This window comes from Mobula hypostoma, unplaced genomic scaffold, assembly GCF_963921235.1.
Source record: "Mobula hypostoma unplaced genomic scaffold, sMobHyp1.1 scaffold_94, whole genome shotgun sequence".
Lineage (NCBI taxonomy): Eukaryota > Metazoa > Chordata > Chondrichthyes > Myliobatiformes > Myliobatidae > Mobula > Mobula hypostoma.
Window position 1 is genome coordinate 155,945 of NW_026948222.1, and position 25,234 is coordinate 181,178.

The 25,234-nt window shown below is 44.4% G+C and overlaps 1 protein-coding gene across 1 annotated transcript in view; it reads right to left on the reverse strand.

The window, feature by feature from the left end:
* Positions 1 to 337: 337 nt before the first annotated feature.
* The window catches only part of LOC134342006 (NACHT, LRR and PYD domains-containing protein 3-like), a 50,343-nt gene continuing 25,446 nt past the window's right edge, over positions 338 to 25,234 (reverse strand). The window contains 8 exon segments of the mRNA XM_063039945.1: positions 338 to 1,114; positions 1,274 to 1,441; positions 1,596 to 1,682; positions 4,112 to 5,849; positions 11,879 to 11,944; positions 12,061 to 12,181; positions 12,183 to 12,233; positions 13,130 to 13,296. Coding sequence (XP_062896015.1) covers positions 1,027 to 1,114; positions 1,274 to 1,441; positions 1,596 to 1,682; positions 4,112 to 5,849; positions 11,879 to 11,944; positions 12,061 to 12,181; positions 12,183 to 12,233; positions 13,130 to 13,296 — 2,486 coding nt within the window. The 3' untranslated portion in view covers positions 338 to 1,026.

Here is a 25,234-nt window from a genome sequence, read left to right on the forward strand (position 1 = left end):
TGACCCCGGGAGTGTGTGACGGGACGCGGTGGAGGGAGCTTCTCTCCGTACTTCAGGCCAGTATTCCATCCCCCACCCCTTTTGTACTCGGGACCTCAGTAGATTCACGTCTGATATTATAATCGATTTGAACTGTTTGCGGGGGCCAGGGGTGTGTGCGGGGGCGGGGTCAGTTAGCCACGGTGGGGATTGGATGGAGATGAGATCCTGGGCCCCAGACTCTGCAAGTCCGATATCCCTCAGCCTGGGGCTGAGACGCTGCTGTGTCAGTGTGAGGAGTTCCGACCCACTGTTGCAGTGCACAGGGTGCGTAGGGCAGCAGAAACCTCAAATGAGACTTAAGTCCGAAACCAAGGCAGGAAGTTAAAGAGGTTTATTAATTTTAATTATGACAAAATATAAATTAAATTAGACAATTTGTGAGCTGATGGCGTGTATGAATAAACAAATAAATAAACTACTCCCGATTCACTCGGAGTCACACACAATTAACTGATCAGTGACAAAGCGAGACAATTTGAATAATCAGTCCAGTTTCTCACCGTCACACTGCATCGGGGAACCGATGATTATAAAATCACACTTCAGGGCCATGTGTTAAGTAACTGCAGATCCAGCGTCTCTACCAAGGTGTTTCCCTGTCTAACATTATTATATCAGCCAGTCTACCGAATGCACCATCCGCAGCAAAGGGAGAAAAATGATTCTCTCCCCCGATAATCCCACCCCAGGCCATGGGTGTCGAAGACTGAGCCCCAGCCCCCGGGTTCTCTTTGCCTGTGTAATCCCACGTGATCCACTTGGAGGAGCTCCAGAATCCTGTCACCCAGCGGTAGCAGCGCTGCTGAAAGTGTGGTGAAATAACGTCACCGCGACATGGTCACAGAGCGTTAGACCGGAGCCAGTTCCGTTAGAACGGTTCGGAATTAAACCTGGAGAGCGTTGGTTTAAGGGGAGGGCGAGGAATCGACCAAAATGTCCCCATCCCTCGGGCGGAGATATTCACACATTCAACTGTTCATACACTCACTGACTCGCTGACAATCCGGGTCTGGATTCCTGCAGAGATCTCAGTTCCTTTTTCCCGGTCTCACTGAACCGATTCCCCGTCAGCCTGAAATAGATGGAAGAATAAAGATGACATAAAGATTACACAACAGTGTCAGCAATACGGGACTGCGGTTAATATTTAAACAGCAGTCGCAGACAAACATCACCAGAAAACGGCGATTTTGATAAATTTAAAACATTGACCATCAATACAAACACTCACTGGATCCACTCCAGACTCGGGAGGGTCATTATGAGGCGGTGGAGAGCGGGGACGGATACGTCTGTGAGTGTGTTTGATCCCAGGCTCAGCTCCGTCAGTGATCGGTTTGTACTGACAGCGGAGGCGAGATCCTCGACACCAGAATCTGTGAGACCAACTCTCTCCAGCCTGGAGATGAGACAGAGTGAGAGTGAAGGCACAGAGAGACAGGAGACATTGCAAATCCCTAGTGTTCAACAGTAACACAATGACACATCACATTAATGTTCAGTGTCAGACACCCAGTTACTGTAAACACCATCTCCCACAGTTTGATACTTACTGCAGTTTCTGTATTTTACACTCGGGGTTTCTCAGAGCCGCAAACACCAGTTTCACTCCTGAATCTGCCAGGTCATTCCCCCCAAGTCTAAACACAAACAGACAAATTGATGAACAAAGTGATTCAAACCGTGTTTCTGAGGATATTTCAGGAAACATTAAACCCTTCAGTGAATCACAGATGGGAGTTCCCATCACTGCCAATGTCCCTCACTGTCCAGCTCCAGCGTGTTCACCGAATACCAGTAATTTAGTCTGTCGACTTGACCCTGTAAACTGCAAGTATTCCTTCTCATTCCCGATGGTTAGAAAAACGTTCCTGAGGTGAGAGGGTCGGAAGCGCAGGTTTGAAGGTTGGGAGAACGTCCCACAGTGAGGAGGAGTTGTGGTTGGGAAAATGTCCACTGGAAGAGAAACCCCACAGGAGGAAGGGGGATGGGGAAGAGAGATCACATAGTAGGAAGAGGGATGGGGAGGACAGATCCACAGGAAGAAGAGGGATGGGGTAGAGAGATTCGACAGGAGGAAGGGTGACAGGAAAGAGAGATCCCACAGGAGGAAGGGTGACAGGAAAGAGAGATCCCACAGGAGGAAGGTGGGGGGGGGGAGAAATAGAGATACGAAAGGAGAATGGGGATCGGGAAGAGAGATCCCAGAGGAACAAAGGGGGATAGGAAGGAGAGATCCCCACAGGAGGAAAGGATGCGGAAATAGTTCGCATGTGAGGGGAAGGCCTAAGTTAGGGCCGATAATCGGGAGAGGACAAAACCAATATGGGAGCTGGGTAGTGAGCACAGTCCTGCAGGTGGTATGATATGATGGAGATAGTGGCACACGGGGAAGGGTAGGGTAGGACAATCTCACAATGGTATTTATTTTCTTCTCACTCGGACTGCGGACGGTTTCTTTATTAATATAATTTTATTGAGTTTTCGAAATGATTACATAGAATGATAATATATACCCTCCCCCATCCCCTTAAACCTTCTCCCCGATATATACCCCTACCTGAAAAAGAAGAAAGAAGAACTGCCTGGATATTGGAAGGGTTTCCACATGCTCCATGGGATTCAAAATAATTTAGTATATTTATTACTTTCCCCAAGGGACCAACATCTTTATCATCGGAGCAACTAAATATGCCATCCTATCTTTTGTAAATAAGGGCGCCAAATATTCAAAAATGTATCATATTTATCTCTTAAACTATAAGTAATCTTTTTCGAGTGGCATACAACTAGAAATTTTATTATTCCAACGATCCATACTTAAATACGAATCCGATTTCCAAGTAACTGCTATGGCTTTCTTGGCTACTGCCAATGATTTTTTTATAATTTTTTTGTGTTATTTATTCAGTTTAAGTTTCGGTTTTATCTCTTCAATATCACCTAATAGAAATAATATAGCGTTATGTGGAAGTTGACTTCCAGTAATTTGTTCCAATAAAACTCTTAAATTTATCCAAAAATGTTGAATTATAGAACATAATTCAAGAAAGAATGTAAGAAAGTACCAATTTCTTGATCACACCGAAAACATTGATCAGATAAGTTTGAATTTAATCTATTTATTTTTTGCGGTGTAATATATAATTGGTGTAAAAAATAATATTGTACTATTCTAAGTCGTACGTTTATTGCATTTGTCATACTGTCAAGACACAGTCTTGATCAATTTGTTTCATCAATATTGGTATTCAGATATGTTTCCCATTTTTGTTTTGACTTGTGGATTTCTTGTTAAATTGTCTGTTTTTGAATGAAATTATACATAAAAAATATTTTTTTAAACTTTTCCTTATTGAATTAAAATTTCAATTTCATTGGGTTTTGGCAAAAACATTGTTTGATCCAGTTTGTCTTTCAATAAGCCCTTACTTGAATGTAACAAAATAAAGTGTTATTTGTTATTTTATATTTATTCATTAATTGCTCAAATGACATCAATATACATCGTTCATAACAGTCTCCTATAGATCTAATCCCTTGTTGGTTCCAATTACATAAAAGTTGATTATCCATTGTAAAAGGAATAAGCCTGTTTTGAATCAAAGGTCTCATTGCTAATAAAGATTTCTTTATTTAATTATCAACGTTTATCTTATTCCATAGATCAATCAAATGTTTTAATGTAGGAGATTCTTTCCTGTCCGTCACCGGGAAGGGCGTGTGAAGCTCTGATCCACCCGTTGGAGTCAGTGTCAGTCTGGGTGTCAGTAACATGAGAAGGAACATTGTCAATGGACGTGTCACAGGCAGTGAGAAACACGGTCATTCCTGTGATTTACTACCATTAAACCAATGGCCGTTGTTCACTTATCTGATGACATCCCCAGCATACCTTCACAAGGAACCACAGAACCCTCCCTTCCTTGTTGATTACTGACTGATCACATGGGTATTTTTTCACAATTCTTCACAATCTGATTTACTCCAATTTTGCCTAAATTCAGTCACATTGAAACAACACAATGGAACAGTTCCACAGTTCAGAGAGAGAGATAAATCAAGTTACCTCAACTTTTGGCATTTGTGCAGCCCGGGTCCCAGCCGCTGGATTCCTTCACACTGAATCTGGCAGTTCCCTAGGGCGAGGTGTTTTATTGTATCACAGAGTCCGATGGCATGAGACAGGACTGCGCAGTCAATCGGGGTCAGCGTCATACCACAGAATGAAAGTGTTTCCACAGATCCCAGTGCGGCCTGAGCCAGCCCGCTATTCTGAGACTCAAATAGGTAGTGCAATGTGTTCAGGAGGCTCCTTTTACCAGCTGCACTCTCTGTGTTTCCACTCTGGCGTTTAACCTGCTCCTTCACCCAGTCAATCACCCGGCAGGTTGTTTCATGAGGAAATGGACCCAGAAACTCCTCCAGGCCCCGAGCTGTCATTGGGGAGGACAGACCAGCAACAAAACGGAGATAAACATCAAATCGCCCATCTGTCGTGTTGTGGGCTTCAGTGAGGGATTTCAGGATATTCCCGGGATGTGGATTCAGAAATAGTGCGACTGCAGCAACAAACTCTTGGATGGTGAGGTGTGGGAATGTGTACACCACGCTGCGGGCCGAATCGTCTCTTTCCAAAAGCTCCATCAGGAAGCCGGACAGGAATTGGGAATGCTGCAGATTGTAGTTGATCAAATCTCCATCTGTAAACACAATCTTCTTATCGAAAACTCCTCTGAAGGCCATCTGACCAACCCTGAGTAACACATCACGGGGGTTCTCAATCTCACGGCCGTGGTTTTTCAGGATGTTGTAAATATAGTAGGAGTACAGTTGGGTGATGGTCTTGGGAACTCGCTGCGGGTCCCTGACTCTTTGTGTGAAGAAGGGGCCCAGTGCCAGCGCGAGGATCCAGCAGTAGGAGGGGTTGTAGCTCATGGTGTACAGGATCTCGTTCTCCTCCACGTATTTGAAAACAGCTGCCGCCACCATCTGATCTTCAAAGTGCCTGAAGAAATATTCTTTCCGTTCCTCACTAACAAATCCCAAGATTTCAGCCCAGATACCGATATCTGCCTTTTCCAATAAATGTAACGCAGTGGGACGGGTTGTCACCAGCACTGAACACCCTGGCAGCAGCTTGTGCTGGATTAAACTGTACACAATGTCAGACACCTTGCACTTGAATTCAGGATCTGTGCATGTGGACTGAGGTTCTGAGTCTCTCCGACAGTGAGCAAAATTAATTTTGTCATTGAATTCATCCAAACCATCGAATATAAACAGCAATCCCTCTGGGTTCTTCCAAACCTCTCTCAGGATATTCTGAAAGTATGGATACTGATCCAGAATCAGTTCTTTCAGGTTTATTCTGCAGTTAATGGAGTTTAAATTCCGGAATTGGAAACTGAAGACAAAATGGAACTTTTGATATATTTTCCCCGTGGCCCAGTCATAAATAATCTTTTGTACCATTGTTGTTTTCCCGATCCCCGGGACTCCGGCCACTGCTGCCGAACTCCCAGATTTGGATTTACTCCAGGAAAAGCTGCTCTGGAAGAACTGATCAGTCCGGAGTTTTTCCAGCTCTCTGCGGAGATGTTTTTCTCTCCACTCCTCGTGGTCTCTGCCTCTCGCCAGCAGCTCATGTTCCACCAGTCTCCGATCTCGGACAGTAGAAATGACCGTAAGCTCAGCGTATCGATCAACCAGCTGGAAAACCTTCACCTTCTCCCTCATCAGGATCGTGTTCACTCTCAGTGTCTCAGTTTGTGTCCGCAGAGTCTCCTTGTGTTTCTGTTGAACATCTTCCATGGGAACAGACAGTGGTCAAACTGTTAGATGTCTCAACTCAGTATTTAAGCACACAAAAGTTAGCTCAAAACTATTGTATTAATTGGATTCATCAATGGACGTTCGTACAGTAAAGTAAATTCCATTAACAGACCCCTGACTGGACAGAGAGACCTGGTCTAGATAAACACCATATCATCACATTTCTACATTAATTGTGCTGTGGAGGTCAGTATTTCCCTAATAGTTTACGTACTGGACCCCGTCCCACTACTGCCGCAGATATTATTGTTCTTATGGAAGAACTTTGAAAGGCCAGTGTTGAGGTGGCGCATAGAGATGGAGAAAAGCATTCTGTCAAAGGAACAGGTCGGGGAAACACAGCTTCCCCTCTCCTCCCACCATTACTGATTCAAATTCAAAGTATCTTTGTTGATCAACACGTGCACTGTGGCTGGGTGGTTGGGAGAGAAAATGGCACTGTCTTGTTCAGGAGATTGAGACAGTCAGCATTTTGACACAAAACGCAGATAATCCCCCCTTCCATCATCACAGATGCTGCTCCGCTCACTGAGTTCCTCCACAAGATAGTTTGAGACGGCAGATATGCAGTCTCGTGTCTCTTAAAGAGTATGTTTTGTAAATACTCAACAGATTCAAGATACACAAGTGTAAAGCAGAAGGAAATAATTGTTATTTCGTATCTGATGTAGCACAAAAAAAAACTCAGATAAAGAACGGAATGAAAAACACAACAGATACATACGATACAGGAGTCACTCTGACCTCAGGTGGTTCTGACCGAAAATTTTAAAACCGTGCTGGTGGTGGGGTGGGGGTTGTTAGTTGTGGAGGGGTGGCATAGTCATTAAAAGTGTTGATCAGTCTTACTGCTTGAGGAAAGTAATTGATTTTGAGTCTGGTGGTCCTACTGGGGATGGTACGTAGCTTCCTCCTTCATGGGAGGGGGCAAACAGCCCACAGACAGGATAGGTGGGATCCTTACTGATGCTGCTGGCCCTTTTCCGGAGCCTTCCTGTATATACGTCCCTGATGGAAGGTAGGCTGGGGGTGCCGGTGATGTGTTGGGCAGTTTTGACGACCCGTTGTAGAGCCTTCCAGTTCGCCACAGTTACGCAGCATGTTGGCCTGTCCTCTGCAGCACAGCTGTAGAAGGACAGGAGTGTAGATGTGAGTACAGGTCAGACAACGTCTGTGGAAAGGGGAGAAAGGGGAGATGCTACCGGTCTGTGACTTGAAATACAAGTTTGAAAACCATGCTGATTACAGGTCGGGTGGTGAAGAAGAGAGCATTGATCGAGGAATTTCGGTAGCAGGTGTTACAGGATTTCAGCTGTGACAGGATCTGCATGGTACATACAACAGCACAAGAATAGGCCCTTCGGCTCATAACGTTGGTGCCATCATGATGCCACATCAAACTCATTCCAGTGGTAATTATTCCTCTCATTCCCTGATTGTTAACGAGCCTGGCTACAATATTAACATCTGGCGGCATCACCATCCCCGGCAGCATATTGCAGGCACCCATCACTCTGTGTAAAAGACAATGTACTGGATTTCTTTCACCCATCTCACCCCAAATCAATAACCTCTATTATCTGATATATCTACACAGGGAAGACTCTGACTATCTTCACCTCTCAATGTTATAACCCAATATATGGTCTCCCTTCAACACTACACACTTAAAATAAAATAATCTAAGTCTGTCTAACCACTCTTTAAAGTCTATCTAAACTAATCTAGAATCTGAGCGGCAAATCTCTTCAGCACCCACTGAGGTCTTCTCATCTTTCCTGTAATGGGGGACAGAATTGCACCAATGCTCCAAATGCAGCCAAACTGAAGTCTTATCCAGCTGCGGCATCAAGATTCACATCTAGGGAACTATGGACATGGACATCAAGATCCCTCCAGACATGAATGATGTAAGGGTCGTGATCCTGACTCTATATTTCCCCCATATATTTGATCACCTGAATTGCAACAACTCACACTTCTTCGGATTAAATCCAATTTGATATTTCCCGATGTATATCCTGATGGAGTCTTTCACTCTCTTCACTCTCCACAGCTCAGTGTCTCATTTCAGCATCATAAATCTTATGTTTCCCTTTCGGACTAAATTTACAACCTCTCTCGACGGTGTTGCCGTCGTTGACTTTAATCTCCTTTAATCCCGGACCCAAATTCTGATCAGCTGATATTTAGTCGATCCCACATTCCTGATGGGGGTATCACAACCACGGATTCGGCAGCGCATCAGATTCTGCAATTGCGCTTGTAAAAATGCACGTGTCAGCTAATTATTATTTGGTTGTGATAGTATTTAACTCTATTCATTCCGTCATAGTGTTTGTCGAGACTTGGACACAGCAACGCTTCGCTGCCTGCATCCCGGCTTGCCTGAGAAATTGGACCGTCGAGTCAACTGACTCTGAAGACTGGTGGTGTTCGTTTTATTCTTAGTTGTTCTTTTCAACCGCAGTGTAACCTTCGTTTTCCATTTGAAAGTTTTAGTTAATGGCCCTGTATGGCCAGGCGTTTATTGATTTATTTTCCCTTTAACACAGTTCGCATTAAAGTCTGTGAACCGAGCTGCTTCAGTGTCTCTCATTCCGCACTTGGACCATATCTGAACCTGGTGACAGGGGGTTTGCCCAACAACAGCTGCTCCCAGTCTAACCCTTTGCCATTTAATCTGGCTGCCCCAGTTTATGTTTCCCACAACCTGTACCGGATTATTGGTAGACCTCTCCTTATTCATAAACATCTGAGAACAGGCGTTGTGTTCACTGTCCCCACAGGCTCTCCCACTGAAACCTGAGTATCTTGAGGCTTACATCCCAATACCAGCTGCAGTGCGGTCTCTCCTCTAGTTCGGACATCACACACATTATTCCCCGAGTACATAGCGCCATCGGAGATTCCGAAAATATTCTTGCAGTGAAGAGGTGTGACAGAATATGTTAGGCCATCAGCCACACAGGGAAAGTTAAAATTACCCCCCTACAACGAACTTGCTGCTTTTGCATCGTTCCAGAATTTGCCTACACATCAGTTCCTCTATCTCTTGATGACTAGTGGGGGATGTTTAGTAAAATCCCATCAGTGATTGTATCTGTCTTGTTGTTGAGTCCCCATTTTGCCTCAGTGCTTGAACTCCCCAGTATATCCTCTCTGAGCGAAGCTGTGAAATTACCCAGATCAGTAAATAAACCTCTGGAACTGTATTACCTCCCTTCTCAAATCTGAAATATCACAACTCTGGAATATCGAGATAGCAGTTATGTCCCTTCCTCAAACAAGTCTTCATAAAGGCCACAACATCACACTTCCATGTGCTGATCCACTGTCAAGGTCCAACTACCTGACCCACAACACTCTCTCCACTGAACTAACCACTTCAGACACAACCATCTGATCATGTTCATTTACCCGGCCCCGCCGGCCTTTCAATCAGGTTTATGAGCCTAACCTGTATCTTCCTTCGTCCGGACTAGGCAGGAGATACTGCAGCTGGACAGTGTTTGGAATTTCAGTGGAGAGTATTCTGGACATTGAGACCATCTGTCTTAGTTATGGAAAGGGATGGTGCTATCCGGAGTATTGAGGTCCTAAATTAGGGGAAGGCAGATGTCAATGTAAGACAGGGTCTGGATAAAGTGTGGAAACAGTTACTGCAGCTGAACACTGACTATCGAAAAGGTCAACACGAGAAAGTCTGCCGACGCTGGAAATCCAAATGTTAGAGAATCTCAGCAGGTCAGGCAGCATCGAAGGAAATGAATACACTTCCTGACAATCCAGTATGGGAGGTTTCTGCCAGGAGTGTGTGACGTCTGACAGTGTGTCAGGAACCTGCCCGGGTGTTTGGAATCTCAGTGTGTCAGCACCCCTCAGGGATGTATGGGGTGTCGCAGTATCTCAGGACCCTGCTAGAGATGTGTGTGCTCTCCATTCAATTATTAGGGTGAAATATGGAGCGTAGGAAAACAGCGATTGTTGAAATCTTACTTTAGAAAATGTGACAGTGGTAGAAATGATGTTCTTCAATATCAGGAAGAGAATCGGTTTCATATTCAGAAATGTGTGTGGGAATTTCACTGTCGTTACTGTTCCTTCGGCAAGCAACATAAAGCACAGTCAATAACAAGTTTGCAGGTTTGCAGAGATTTACTAAATCCATGGTGCAGGGAAATGAGGGGATTATTGTCTGAATGTGGACAGGAGACAGCACTAACAGAGGTAACAGAGACGTCAGCAGTTTGTAAAGTTCCTGATTCACTCATTTCTGCTCCCATATGTAAATTAACATCTTTGGAATTTGTTCTTGAAAATGAAAGACGCTGAACCGGGTTGTTGTTGTTGTTTTTTTTTGCCGAGACTCCTTATGTTTCTGTTCAAGACCTTCGAATAATCAGAAGTAATATGGGATGATGCAAGATTAATATATTTTGCGGTATCTGCCTTCCCTCGCCCTCCCCTCTGTTAAATGTTGGGTTGGGTGATCCAACACAGTCTGTGATTATGAAGCCTTAAAGTCTCGTGAGCCCATGAACTGTCCCGGGTTCCGTTTTCACCGACACGATGTGCTTACTGATATAGTTAGCTTCTCATCTACACGGCCTCAATTTAGTTAATTGCAATATTATCTATAGGTACTTTCAGTCCTTTGCACCTTCCCTGCCGGAATCCCACAACACTTGGTTTATCTGTACTAAATCCCATTTCTCAACCTTCCACAGTGTCCATCACAAAAACCGGCACACATGAATTTCAGCTTCTATGGACTGAGCTGACGGTTTTGCCCCCATCTCAGCCTCGCTAACATTGTCTCCTGATGGACTTCCCAGGATTATTGAGTTTGAAATTAAACTGGATAACTGTAGCAGTGTTTGCACTAAGGGAGTGAAGATGTGAACAGAGTGGGGTTCGTAGGCTGTTTTAGGGTTGAACAGACCAGTTAGAGTGTTACCTGATTTTCTGATTAAAATGAAGCTATTATTGCTATTCTGTGGCTAGAACTTCAATGCACGCCCAACTCTGAGAAAATAGTATTCTGCAGGAAATGAGATAGTTTAGAAAATGGTTTAGGTTGAGACTGTTCAGGAGGTGGTAGAGGCTGGCAAAAGAAGGATTTGACTTTTTGGTATGAAGAAATATCCATTTTGTCCATTTTCTAGATCGCCCTGTTCTCTACCCAGACTCCAGTGGAGGGATCTGTAGTTGCGGGCCCCAGAGCTGTGTGACCACTTTCCTCAAACGCGCCAGCTCTCTGCCTCCAATGTCCTGCAATGTCCTTTCAATGTCCTTTGAAAACTCTCCCTCTAGTAGACATGTTTCCCTGTGTCTCACTGTGTTCTCTGTCACGGTGCCAATATTACAACCGTTCGTGAAACAGAGGTTAAGTTTCAGCTTTATAAACTCTGCTTCAGCCACATCTGGGCCATTGCGTACCGTTCCGATCGCCCCACTAAGAAGGGATGTTGAGGCTTTAGAGAGGGAGCAGAAAAGGCTTACCAGGAAGCTGCCTGGTTTAGAGGGCATATGCTATTATGAAAGACTTCATAAAATTGTTTTCTCTGGATCATCAGAGGCCGAGGGGAGCTCTGGCACAGGGTGACAAGATTATGCGAGGCACAGATAGAGTGGACAGAGAGAATCGTGTTCCTCGCGGTTCATGTGTCTATTACCGGAAGGAATACATTGAAGGAGAAAGGGTTAGAGTGAAGGGAGATGTGAGGGATAGATTGTTTTTTTTAGTCAGACAGTCGTCAATGCCTGCAATGCACTGCCTGGTAAGGTGGTAGAGGCAAATTCTCCGAAGCTTTTAAGAGAGTTTCGGAGAGACAGATGGATGTAAGGAAGATGGAGACATATGGACATTGTTTCGGAATGAGAGAGATTAGTGTTTGAGGATGTTTGATTTGCTTCTTAGCTGTTTCGGCACAATATTGTTTGCCTAATGGCTTGTTCCTGTGTCATACTCTTCAATATTCAGTGCCTGTTCACTTACCTTTCAGCTCATTGAGAATCTTGAGTAAACCTTGAGCAGGATTTGATCGATAGGAGGGATGAGAACCTGTTTCAATTGAAACAAATTGAGCAAATGAGTTGTGTAAAATTGTGAGTTGTGTAAAATTGTAAGTTGTGACGTGTTGCAATCCAACTTTGAATTAATCTCTGATATTATCTCACCATATATCTGTATTTCCTTCAGTATTTTGTCCAGCTTTGGGACACCATTCCGCATTTTCACAAAGCTTTCCCACATCACCCTCCGGGCGCGGGAGCCTTTCTCCATCACCAGGCTCAGGAGGGAGTTTAGAACTGTTCGCCCGCTCTCCCTGGTCAGCAAGATCTGAGATTTTCTGTGAAGAGTAACAGTGAACATATTGGGGACTGAACGATTCACACAGAGAATGAGAAGTATGTGATATGCGCTGTAACGGGATCACACTGAGCAGTCACCCGGGCGGGTGCTGATTCTGTGTGGACATGGACTGTACATTCTGAGTGCAGAGAACACGGAGGGACATTCACCGTGAACCTGGTCCACCGGTCAATGAGATCCTGGCCGGTCTGTGACCGCATAATTGACGTGGCACCAAATCCATAAATAATTCCTTACCAGATTTGACGGTGTATACAGAAATCAGAAAATAACGATCACAGATGAAGAAAGAAGTCAGGAGGTTTCCAAAAAAGAGTGAGCAGTGCAGAGTGGTTTCAGTCCGCATGTGTCCAACATGACAGCGGATTACCGGCTGACACCTGTCGCCTTTCCATTTCCTTTTCCAGCGGAGGTTTATTCAGTGATTACACATTACAACATGGCAGTATTCCCCCATCCACACTGTTTGGAGTTACAGATTGTAACACAATCATCTCCACGCAGAACAGAACACACTCGGGTTCCTGTGACATTCACTCATGATGAGCCGGTTCTCCCTGACATCCCGCCGTCACACTGTACAGCCTTCCCAAACTGAAACCTCCCGTCATATTTCCATTTAATACTGTAATCGCACACAGCTGTTTTCTGCTGAACTCACTCTGAACATTGTACAGCTACCCGCCAGTCCGTAGGGTCTTTACTCCCCTTTCTATCAGTGGTTCAGATTCACATGTTTGTGATTCTATTTACAGTATTTGTTTCCCAGTTCTTCCTTTATCTAATTCCACATCCGACGAGTCAGCTTTCCGACACCCATTCCATCAGTCCTGTTATGTGCGAAACTTCAAACCCATTCTCCCTCCCACTCACCCGATGTTCCTCTCCGCTGAACTGATTCTCGGCCGTTAACGCCAGACTCATTCCGTGCACCCCTCTTTCCATCGCCTGCTCCAGCCTGTCCCGGTAGAATTCCGTCAAATGCAGCAGCTGGGAGTCGTTCCAGCCTGCCAGGAGGTCGGTGATCACTGAGCTCGGATCTGTGAAGGAAAATAGGGAAAATTAAAGAAATTATCGACCCCCTGTTGGGCAGCAACTTTCTTTCTGGAACATAAAGATTGTACGGCAGGTCACCAAACACAGTCAGAGATATATGTAGTAGGGGAGAGGGGTCAGAATTTTACTCTTTTCTCAGTCACACCTGATTCTCATCGTCTCCTTTCTGTTTAACATCGCCTGGCATTGACACCTATGGCAATATATGGTTTGAGTCTACATAGAAACACAATTTGACATCCTGAACAATGCAATCCCACCCATAGTATCGCAGTATCTTGTCCAGAACCACGGCATTTTCTCCGGCAAGATTTTAAGATCATTATTATCACCTAATCTCCGGTCAAGATGTATTTACACATTCATCTGGCTGTTTTCAGATAGTTACATGGCACCTTGTTTAACACATTGTAGACGCACCATATATCAAAAACAGCAAGCTGGCAAAAACAGATTTGCAATAACTAAAGCAAAATGCTGGATTTATTGAACAAGACAGACAGTATGTTGATACTTCAAATCGAAGACCGTATAATCAAAGCTGAGCCTATCTGTAGCAGCGATGTATCTACTCTCTATCTGCGTTGTGTTCTGTGTTTCGTATTTACGATTCTGTTATGCTCCGGAGTGGGATGGTGGCGGGTAAAAGTGAAGGGAATCAGTTACATATGTGTGCTTTGTTCATAGCTGGGAACTGACGGATGTCATATCTTTTATTATTTTCCACTCAACTACACTGAAATTACACTTGGGTAGACCTCAGTTTCATTGCTACAAGATTGCATGTTCGCTGAATTCTAATAAGGGATCGAATTCACCAACCTTTACAATCAATACTGGAGCTGAGGGCACGTCATACAACTATAACAAATCCGTGGGGATCGCCAATAATGACAATTGGGTTTGGATACACTCTCAACAAGTGTTTCTCGATCTGACGATTATTTTCAATATATGACCATAAGATTTAGGAGCAGAAGTAGGCCATTCGGCCCATCCAGTCTGCTCCGCCAAACAATCATAGACTGATCTAATTCTTCCAGTCATCCTCACACCCCTGCCTTCTCCCCCATACCCTTCAATGTCCTGGCTGATCAACAACCTATCTCTCACTGCCTTAAATACACCCAATGATTTGGCATCCACAGCCTCCCGTGGCAACAAATTCAATAGATTTACCACCCTTTGACTAAAGTAAATTCTTCATACCTCAGTTCTAAATGGGCGTCCTTCAATCCTGAGGTTGTGCCCTCTTGTCCTAGAATCCCCTACCATGGGAAATAACTTTGCCATATCTAATCTGCTCAGACATCATAACATTCGGAATGTTTCAATGAGATGGCCCTCATTCTCCTGATCTCCAGGGAATACAGCCCAAGAGCTTCCAGGCGTTCCTCATACGGTAACCCTTTCATTCCTGGAATCATTATTGTGAGTCTTCTCTGAATCCACTCCAATGTCAGCATCTCCTTTCTAAAATAAGGAGCCCAAAACTGCACACTATATTCCAAGTGTCGTTTCACGAGTGCCTTATAGATCCTCAACATCACATGCCTGCTCCTATATTCTATACCTCTAGAAATGAATGCTAACATTACATTCGCCTTCTTCACTACCGACTGAAACTGGAGGTTAATCCTGCTGTCATTTGTAATCCACATCCCGGCTGCTGTTTGGAGGCCGGTATACAACAGCCATTAGGGTAATTTTACCCTTTCCATTTGTTAACTCAACCCATATAGACTCTACGCCTTCCGATGGTATTTCAGCCCTTTCTAATGATTTAATATTATTTCTTATAGAGAGGGCCGTATGACCATATATCTGCCTAATAAAGTATCTTTCCGATACACGGTATATCCTTGGACGGTCAGTTCCCAATGGCAGCCATTCTTTAGCCAGGATTCAGTGACGGCCACAACGTCATAGTTGCAAATCTGTGGCTGAATTTCAAGATCGTCCATTTTAATCCCTGTGCTGCGTGCGTTCAAATACAACACTCACAGCCCAGTATTTTTTGCTTTCTCTTTTAATTGCACCACGACTTTATTACCCTGTAACTCATGCCTCTGGCTGTGATTAAGCCTGAGCTCCTGCCTGTCCTTTCTACAATCCCGTTTCAGGTTACCTTCGATTTATTTGTTTTCCCCTTCCTCAGCCCTATTACTCCGGTTCGCCTCCCCCCACCCCCACACGGCCACATAGTTTAAACCCTGCCTAACAGCTCCATTAAACCTGCCTACTCGAATATTTTGGCTTCAGGTGTAACCCGTCCTTTTAGTACAGGTCGTCTCTCCCCCAGAAGTGGCGCCAGTGATCCAGGAACCGGAAGCCCTGCCCCCTTCACCAGTTTCTCAGCCAAGCATTAATTTTCCTGATCATGACATTGATGAAAACACTATCAGGAGATCACTAATAGGAAATTTTAGGACTATTATAACACGACGCTGTGCCCGTTTCTATTTCTAAACTTTCCATGTACGATCGCGTAGCAACAAGTTTTCAAGAGTCATCAGATCTTACTGTTTCTAAAATCAAACGCCATTGAAATTTGAACACCGCATGCAAATAGAATGATCTCAATGAACAAATATATAATCGTCCCTCACACCGCAACATCTGGAGGTGATATCCTTCTATTCACAGTAAGACCATTAGTAAAACGAGTATAATAAGACTATATGACCCATCCAGTCCGATCCAACCTTATTCTCTTGCGTTCCAACTTAGACCCTCAATGTCCTGACAATCAAGTACATAACAGTCTCTGCTGTATAACAATGACCGCCTCCAACAGCCTGTGTGGCAACAAATTCCACAGATTAACCATCCATTGGCTGATAAAATTCCTCTCATCTCAGGTGTAAAGTCTCTCTACTCTGAAGGTGCAACCTCGGATTTCAGACTCTCTGCCTAATGGAAATATCCTCTCCATGTGCACTCTATTCAGGCTATTCAACATTCAGAGATTTAAGTAAGATCCCACCCAGTCCCGTCGCTCTGAACTCCACTGAGCACAGACCTAGAACCATCAAACTCTCCTCACAGTTAAAGCCCTTCATTCCTGTGATCATTCTTGTGAACAGTGTTAGCAACAACTGTACTGAACACATTTTCAGGAATAGCAGGCAAAACGTAAATAATTATGAAAGTCATTTTCATTCTTATACCCAATAACTCTTACAATAAATACAACGTACCTTTGATCTCCCTCCCTACCCAGTGCTCCTCAGTCCCTCACTATTAAAGAAACTCAATATTTCTGTTCTCATATCTCCCACATTGGGCTCCAGCTGACCTGTTGATCCCACTCACTCCTTTTGCTTCTGTGACCCTGAACCCGCTTGACAAGAGACACAGACCAGAGGACAGTACAGCACAGGAACAGGCCCTTCGGCCCTCAATGTTGTTCTTAACCAATCAAATTAGCAATCAAATAGCCAGCGAAACTAATCTCTTCTGCGGACACAATGTCCATATCCTTCCATTTTTCACGCATTCAAGAGGCGATCTAAATCTCTCTTAAAAGTCCCGCCCCACACCATGTATCTGCCACTCCCATCGCCCCCGGCAGCATGTTCCAACGACGCACCACTCTCTGTGCAAGAAACTGTTACCCCTCACACCACTTTTCAAATTAACCCTCTCACCTTAAATGCATGGCCTCTGTTCTTAGACATTTAACCATTGTCTAAATATGCCTCTCATAATCTTATAAACCTTGATGAAGATTCAAACCAGACTGAACCTCTCCAGAGAAACTCCATCTTTAACCAACTTTTCGTTACACTTCATGCCCTCTATTCTAGGAAATATCCTCTTCTGCGCACTCTTCAAAGTCCAGACATCCTTCCTTTTATGAAGCGACCAGAACTGTATGAAATAGTCCAGATGTGGCCTAAGTCAAGTTTTATGAAGCTGCAACATAACTTCCGGAATTTTGAATGCAATATCTTGACTAATAATGCCATTTGCCCTTTTAATCCCCCTTGTCCATCTGTGTTGTCTCTTTCAGGGAGCAATGAACTTGGACTCCAAGATCCCTGTGCTCATGGACGCTGGTAAAGGTCCTGAATTTAACAGTGTACTGTCTCATTCCATTTGATCTACCGAGGTGCCAAGATGATCATCACTGCTCAAATCTCACTGAGTTTTATCAGGTCCTGTGGAATTGATTGCTGAGTGCGCAAATACGGGAAGGAACAGGTGCAGAGAAAGACTGACTTGTAGCAGCATCACAGACAAGTTCATTCAGATAACACACGGTACATAAATTATGTAGTTCTGTTTCACTATCAATATAGAAATACAAGTTTTATGTCATTAACAATATACAAATATATAGTTTGTATCAATAACCGTAAGTTTACATTGTATTATCAACAGCCACTGGGACATCCTGTAGGCCCAGGAAGGTTCTGGTTATTCCTTCTCTTTAAACACACAGACAACAGGAATAGGAGCAGGCCGCTCGTCCCCTTGGGACTGTCCTGCATTGAATAAGTGCCCGGGTTGGTCCACTTCTACCTTCCAACACCACACCTATCCCCACTTTCCGGTATCAAGCCGATAGGCCGAGCGGTCTCCTCCTCCCTCTCAGCGATACATCTGACACCATCTGCAGGAGCCTCTTCACAAACGCCTCCAACTTCCCTCGGATAAAAATGGCAATAAATCAAGAAGCGGGACATTTACTTTGAGTTTTGTTCTGCTCCGACGGGGAGGCCGGTGTGAGAAGGTAACGGACTCAGCCGGGGTAACACCCTCTCGGCTGGCGCGTCTCCGCTATTGGGTGTAAGCACTGACTGACATCTCTTCACATCAATGGAAATAACCGGGCTCTTTAGTTCTCTGTTGACAGCGGCGGTGGGGGTGGGGGGTCACGTGATTAGTACTTCAGCCGTTAGCCCGTCTCGGCGGGAGCCGGGTAGCGCGTGTATGACGTAAGGTAGCGCCTGTATGACGCAAGGTACCGCACACATGGCGTCAGATCCCGGTGAGGGGGAGCATGATATTTTAAAAACCTGAATAGAAGTTTAACATGATTGCAGGCGGATAACAAAATCAGTCATTTGTTTCGTCTGGCTGTGCCGCTGTTGGTGGAGCGGGTAGCATGCTGGTTGTCGCCAAATGGATCACAAAAGCACAAATATTTTGTGAAGGACTTCTAGTGTAATTTAGTTTCGCGTAGCTTTAATAGTGCAGGATCTCGTTGTTTAAAAGTACTTTGAAAATCATCTGTTTTACTTGTTATGTACCCCTCGGTGTCATTTTTTTTACGGACTATACCTTTAAAAAGAGAGAGAGAGAGAGTTGTTCAACACAAGTACCTTGTTAAAAACAGAGAGAGAGGCGAAGACTGCCTTGAGATAGTGTTATGGTTTCTCTGCAGCATTTTTACACTGTTGCAAGGACACTGACAGCTTCTGTGTTCTTAAAGAGAGAGGAGGGAGGAGCTAATTGATGGACAGCTGGTGTTCAGCATGGTGAGATAAATAGAAGGTCAGCTAATAGACTGAAGGACACATGGTTTTGGACACTAGATGAGCTTTGAGTGCCCAGAGAAAAGTTGGTGTTTGGAGGATCGGTCAGGTGAATCGATTAGTGATTCTCGCAGTGTGGAAAAGGTGTGACCAGTGGGAAGTTATTTGTGTGACCAATACTCGCCTGGGTTGATAACTCACACACTGAAAACGGTCTCGTTTTTTTTTTGTGGTCACATTCGATGACTTTAAAGGAAGAGAAGAGGGGAGTGGAAGGTTTGAAACAGAAGAAACCTAGTGACAAAGAGGTCACTGTTTGGACTCTCTCTCTCTCTAAGTAGCCCGTGAGGGTGAGTTTGAGTTCCTTTCGAATACGAAGGTGTGACTGTCACGTAGTTACTCCACAAGAGTGGGTTCTCTGGTGAGGGGAGTACCTTTGTGAATACCACTTGCGTGTTACCCTTGTTTTAGTGTGGTAGTTCACTGAAGAAAGACACCACTGTGGCAAATCACTGTTGCAGTCGTTTCGTATGTCGTGGGACTGGATAAGCGGCTGTCACGTTTTGTGCTTGGTGTTGGTTCCCTTGAATAGGGTCCCATTACAATAAGCTACATTTGGTGATAATCCATATGTGGATTCTGTTGGAATATCCTGTGGCCACCACTTTGGGATGACCCGTAGCTGAATTCGTGTGTGGAACCACTTGTGTTGAAAGGATATTCGTTGAAGATCACTGTCGGTGATACTTCGTCTGTGGACTGGAACAACTTCGGAGAAAAAAAAAAACGACTACTATTGTTATCTTGTATTTCTGTCATGGAATCCGTGGAATATCGACGAAATTGCCTTCTCTCGACATTTACCCTGGATTACAAATATCTCTCTTTCTCCACCACTACTCAACTCAATACCACGAACTGAACTGAATTTTACCCATCACCTTAAGGTTGTATGTATTTACCCATAGGCTTGAAGAAGCCTGGTTTCTATATTTCCACACTTCCATACATATAATCTTTGCTAAACTGTTTTATATATCTGAACTGATATAACTGTATTGCGTAGTTATTAATACATAGCATTAGTAAGCAGCAATACCAAACTCCAAAGTTTTTTTTTTTCTTTTTCCGCTGGTTCTTTAACCAGTCACAGGGTACGTAACATAGTAATGTAAACCAGAATTGCCAGCCGGGTCTACACACTTTCTATTAGTCAACAGAAAACCTACAGTCTTTAAATCGTGACAAACTGAACACTCTGACAATGTAGACCATGGTTTCCCCTTCCTGTACAATCCAGGGATCATTCACACAGCTGGTCATTGAGAGGAATTGTGTAAAAATTTGCTCAGAGTCGGGTGGATGGCGTTGATGTAGAGATCGGGAGTGTCACAGACAAAGAGCCGGAGGGATAACGGAGAGTGGCTCCGCGGGGATCTCCAGCCACTGCCGGCTGCATGAGGTCTGCTGCCCACTGGTTGGGCCGAGGGGGCGGTGTCGGGAGCCGTGGTGAACTCCAACTATAAGCAGGCCCGATGCCGAACCGAAGTGTTTCCGTCCGGTTGCGGTGAGGGAGGGGCTGATCTCGGGTTTGTGTAAATCGAAGGCCGGTTGCAGTGGGAAAAGGTCGATATTGAGTTATGACGGACGGCCTTAGGCTCCGGGTTCTTCTGTCCCGCAGACCGGATTTAGATTTGCGCTCGAACAGGGACTGTGGGACCGGTTACAGTACGTGAGGCTGCCCAAACTGGGAGAGGGTTTTCAGGTGAAGGGGATCTGTCTGTGTGTTGGTAGGGGTTATGGGTGGACGTGTGGGTGTGTGGTGAGTGTGGGTAGAGTGTGGGTCCGTAGACGGTGGGTGGTGGGGTGGACTGTTGGGAGAAAGAGGGATGATTGTTAGTTCTATCACCCGGGGAAGATGGGGCCCAGGGCAAATTAAGGTGTAAACCAGAGAGGGTCTGGTCCATTGGATGTGACAGGATATGTGCCCTTTCAGGAAGCAACAATTCTCTCTACATATTAATTACTGTCTAATCTTCTTTTTAACATTGTGTTTATTACAGACCCCCAGAGTCTGGGGTCAGCTGTCACCGTCATGGGCTGGAAGTGCAAACTGGGAAGTGGGGTGGGGTGTCAGTGAAATTTGCATCGCAGAAGTACTCGGGTTTGTACAACCTCTTTATCCTTACAGTGCATTCAGATCTGGTGACATATCTAGAGTTTGCAAAGGGAAAGATAGTCGGGTCACGGATAAGAAGAGAGTGTTTTAACTGGGAAAGCATGGTCACCAGGACAGGAGCTGTTTAATAGATGGTTTTGGTTGTTTTTTTATATGATCTCGCAGATAATGAGGAAGAGGCTACAGGAAGAGAGTGAGCCCGGAGTACACCCGAAGCTGTCCAAGTCAGACAACGAGATGAACTGTAATGTAGTTTCCTTGCAATGGTGAGAAGCAACCGTCTCAAGCCAGGAGTTAGGTGCTAAGTTAAACGTCAGGACTTCTAGGGTTGTGATCTCAGGATTGCTAACGGTGACATGTGCCAGTGAGGCCAGAAATAGTAAATCTATGCAGTTTAATACGTGACAAAGGAGTTCGTTTAGGAGGGAGGGCATAAGATTTCTGGATCATTGAGCTCTCTTACAGGAAAGTTTTACCTGTACAGAAGAGATGATTTGCAGCTGAATGGGAAGGGGAATAATATCCTAGAAGGAAGGTCTGTTAATGCTGCATCGTACGCGTTTAAATTGGAATTGAAGGGTGGATGGGAACCCAAGTACCAGAACAGTTAGTGGAGAGGTCGTGCAGGTATATGTTGGTAAGACAGACACAATTAGAATCAAAATGTTCAGCAAGGTGTGACTAGAGTCCTTAGTTGTGTATATTACAATGCAAAAAGTATCGTAGGAGAGGTGGATAATAACGCTGAAAATGGGGTTGCTGGTTTACAAACAGACGCAATGTGAAGTGAGGAATGGCTCTAGATATAGCATAATTGCAGTCAACAGGATGGGTTGCAACGTAAAAGGCAGACAAAATCGAAAAGGGTGAATACAGGTATCTTAATGTGCACAGCATAGGGAATAAGGTAGAAGAACCTGAAACACAGTGGCAGATTGGCTGGCATGATGTTGTAGGCATCACGGAAATATGGCTGAACGATTATAGCTGGGAGCTTAATATCCAAGGGTACGTATTGTATCGAAAGGACATGCAAGAAGATAGAGCGGGAGGAGTTGCTCTATTGGAAAAAATGGAATTAAATCAGATACTCAGGGAGCTATGGCTTTACTCTCTGGAGAGAACGAGGATGAGAGGAGACATGATAGAGGTATACAATATACAGTATTACGAAGAATAGATGGAGTGGACAGCCAGCGCCTCTTCCCCAGGACACCGCTGCTCAATACAAGGAGACATGGTTTTAAGGTAAGCGGTGGGAAGTTCAAGGGGGATATTAGAGGAAGGTGTTTTTTACTCAGAGAGTGGTTGGTGCGTGGAATGCACTGCCTGAGTCAGTGGTGGAGGCAGATACACTAGTGAAATTTAAGAGACTACTAGACAGGTATATGGAGGAGTTTAAGGTTGGGGGTTATATGGGAGGCAGGGTTTGAGGGTCGGCACAACATTGTGGGCCAAAGAGCCTGTACTGTGCTGTACTATTCTATGTTCTATGTTTCAAATTATTACAAAGAGGTGACATAGTTTTGGAAGGTGTTGAATCATTGTGAATAGAACTAAGGAACAGCAGGGTAAAAGATCTGGATGGGAGTTAAATACAGGCCCCCAAACAATAGTAAGGAAGTGGTCTACAAACTACAAAGGGTGATAGAAAATACATGCAAAAAGAACAATGTTAAAATAGCCAGGGAAGATTTCCATATGCAGGTAAATTAGAAAATTAGGTTGGTGTTAGATCCCAAGAAGGGGAATTTATAGAATGCCTGCGCAATGGCTTTTTAGAGCGGTTGGTGAATAAGCCCAGCTATTCTGGATTAGGTGTTGTGCAATGAACCAGAATCGATTAGAAAACTTCAGGTAAAAGAACCCTGAAGGGAAAGTGGTGATAATATGAAAGAATTCACCATGAATTTTGAGAAGGAGAGGCTGAAGTCAGATTTATCATTGTTATAGTGGAGTAAAGGGAATTGCAGAGGCATAAGGGAGAAGTTGGGCAGAATTAATTGGAACAGAACTCGGCAGGGAAAACCGCAGAGCAGCAGTGGCTGGAATTTTCGGAAGCAATTCGAAAGGCACAGGATATATACATCCCAAAGTGGAAGTAATATTCGAAAGTAAAGATAACACAAACGTGTATAACAAGAGTAGTTAAAGCCAACATAAAAGCCAAACAGAGATCATACAACAGAGCATATAGTAGTGGGAATTTAGAGGATTGGGTTCTTTTTCGAACAAACAGAAAACAACTGGAAAAATAAAAAGACATTAAGACGGTAACGATGGACTAGGAAAGTTAGCTTGACAATAATATTAAGGAAGATACCAAATGGTTCTTCAGATATATCAAGTGTAAAGGAGCAATTTCGGTAGCAGGTGGTTCTGGATTTCAGCTGTGACAGGACCTGCATAGAACGTAGAACAGCACAGGAATAACATCTTCAGCCCACAGCGTTGGTGCCAGAATGATGCCACATTAAACTCATCTCACCTGCCTCTGGTGGTAATTATTCTCCCCCATTCGCTGAATGTTGAAGTTTGTCCACCAGTCCTTAAAGTTAATGGCCTCTAATCTAGGATATGAGTTGCATTTCTCTTCAGCTCCCACTGAGGCCTTCACATCTTTCCTGTAATGGGGGAGAGAATTGCACCAATACTCCAAGGGGAGCCAACCCGAAGTTTTATACAGCTGCGACCCATAAAGATTCACATTCAGGGAGCTATGGACATGGACATCAAATCCCTCCAGGCATGAATGATGTAAGCGGCGTGACCTTTTCTCTATACCTCCCGCACATATTTGATCTCCTGCATTGCAACAACGCATACTTCTTTGGATTGAACTCTATCTGATATTTTCCTATCCGCATCTACACCTGATCTCTATCCCATTGGATTCTTTGACACGCCTCTTCACTCCCTTCAACTCAGAGCCTCATTTCAACATCATTCACCTCATCTCTCCCTTTCAGACTAAATTTACAACATCTCCCATCAAGAGCCGCAGGTGCTGTCATCATTGAATGTATTAGCCTTTGGAAAACGCCGGACCCAAATTCGGATCAGCTGATATTTAATCGACACCACATGCCGGATGGGGATATTCCCAATAACAGCTGCTCACAATCTAAGCCTTTGCTGTTTAATCTGCGTTCCCCGAAGTTATCTTTCCCACATCCAATACTCCACACCCGACTCTTGGCAGTGTGGAGGATCAGAGGGATATTGGAGTACGAATCCATAGGATGCTCAGAGGTGCTACGTGTGTTGACTCTGTAATTAAGAAGGCATACGGTGTATTGGCCTTCATCAATCGTGGGATTGAGTTTAAGAGCAGAGAGGTAATGTTGCCGCTATATAGGACCCCAGTCAGACTACATTTGGAGTATTGTTCTCAATTATGGTCGCCTCACTGCAGGAAGGATGTGAAAACCACAGAAAGGGTGCAAACAAGATTTACAAGGATTTTGGCTGGATTGGGGAGCATGCTTTATGAGAATAGGTTGCGTGAACTCGGCCTTTTCTCCTTGGAGTGATGGAGGATGAGAGGTCACCTGATATAGGTGTATAAGAGGATAAGGGGCATTAATTGTGTGGATAACCAGAGACTTTTTCCCAGTGCTGAAATGGCTAACACGAGGAGCATAGTTTTAAGGTGCTTGGAAATAGGTACCGAGGAGATGTCAAGGGGAAGTTTTTTTTTACGCAGAGAATGGTAGGTGTGCAGAATGCACTGCCAGTGGCGGTGGTGGAAGCGGATATCAGAGGGTCTTTTAGAGACACTTAGATAGGCACATGGAGCTTAGAAAAACAGAGGACTATGCGCTGGGGAAATTCTCGGCAGTTTCTAGAGTAGGTTGCATGGTCGGAACAGCGAAGGGCTTCTGATGAGTTGTTAATTTCTATGTTCTATGTTCTATATACCATACCCATAGTGCAGGGAAACTGAGGGGTTTGTTGTCTCAATGTGGACTGGAAAAGCATTAACAGTGGTGGCATAGACGTGAGAAGATTGTAAACTTCATGATTCATCGATCTCTTTGCAATGAGAGAGACTGACCCAGTGTTCTGGTTGAGATTCCTCACGTTTCTGTTCAAGAGCTTCAAATATTCAAATAAAACATGGGCTACAGTAAGATTAGAACCTTTTTCAATATCTGTCCTCCCTTTGCCCTCTCCTCGTAAATGTGGCGTTGGGTGATCCAACTCAGTCTGCGATTATGATGCCTTACAATCTCTTGTGCCCATGTACTGCCCCGGGCT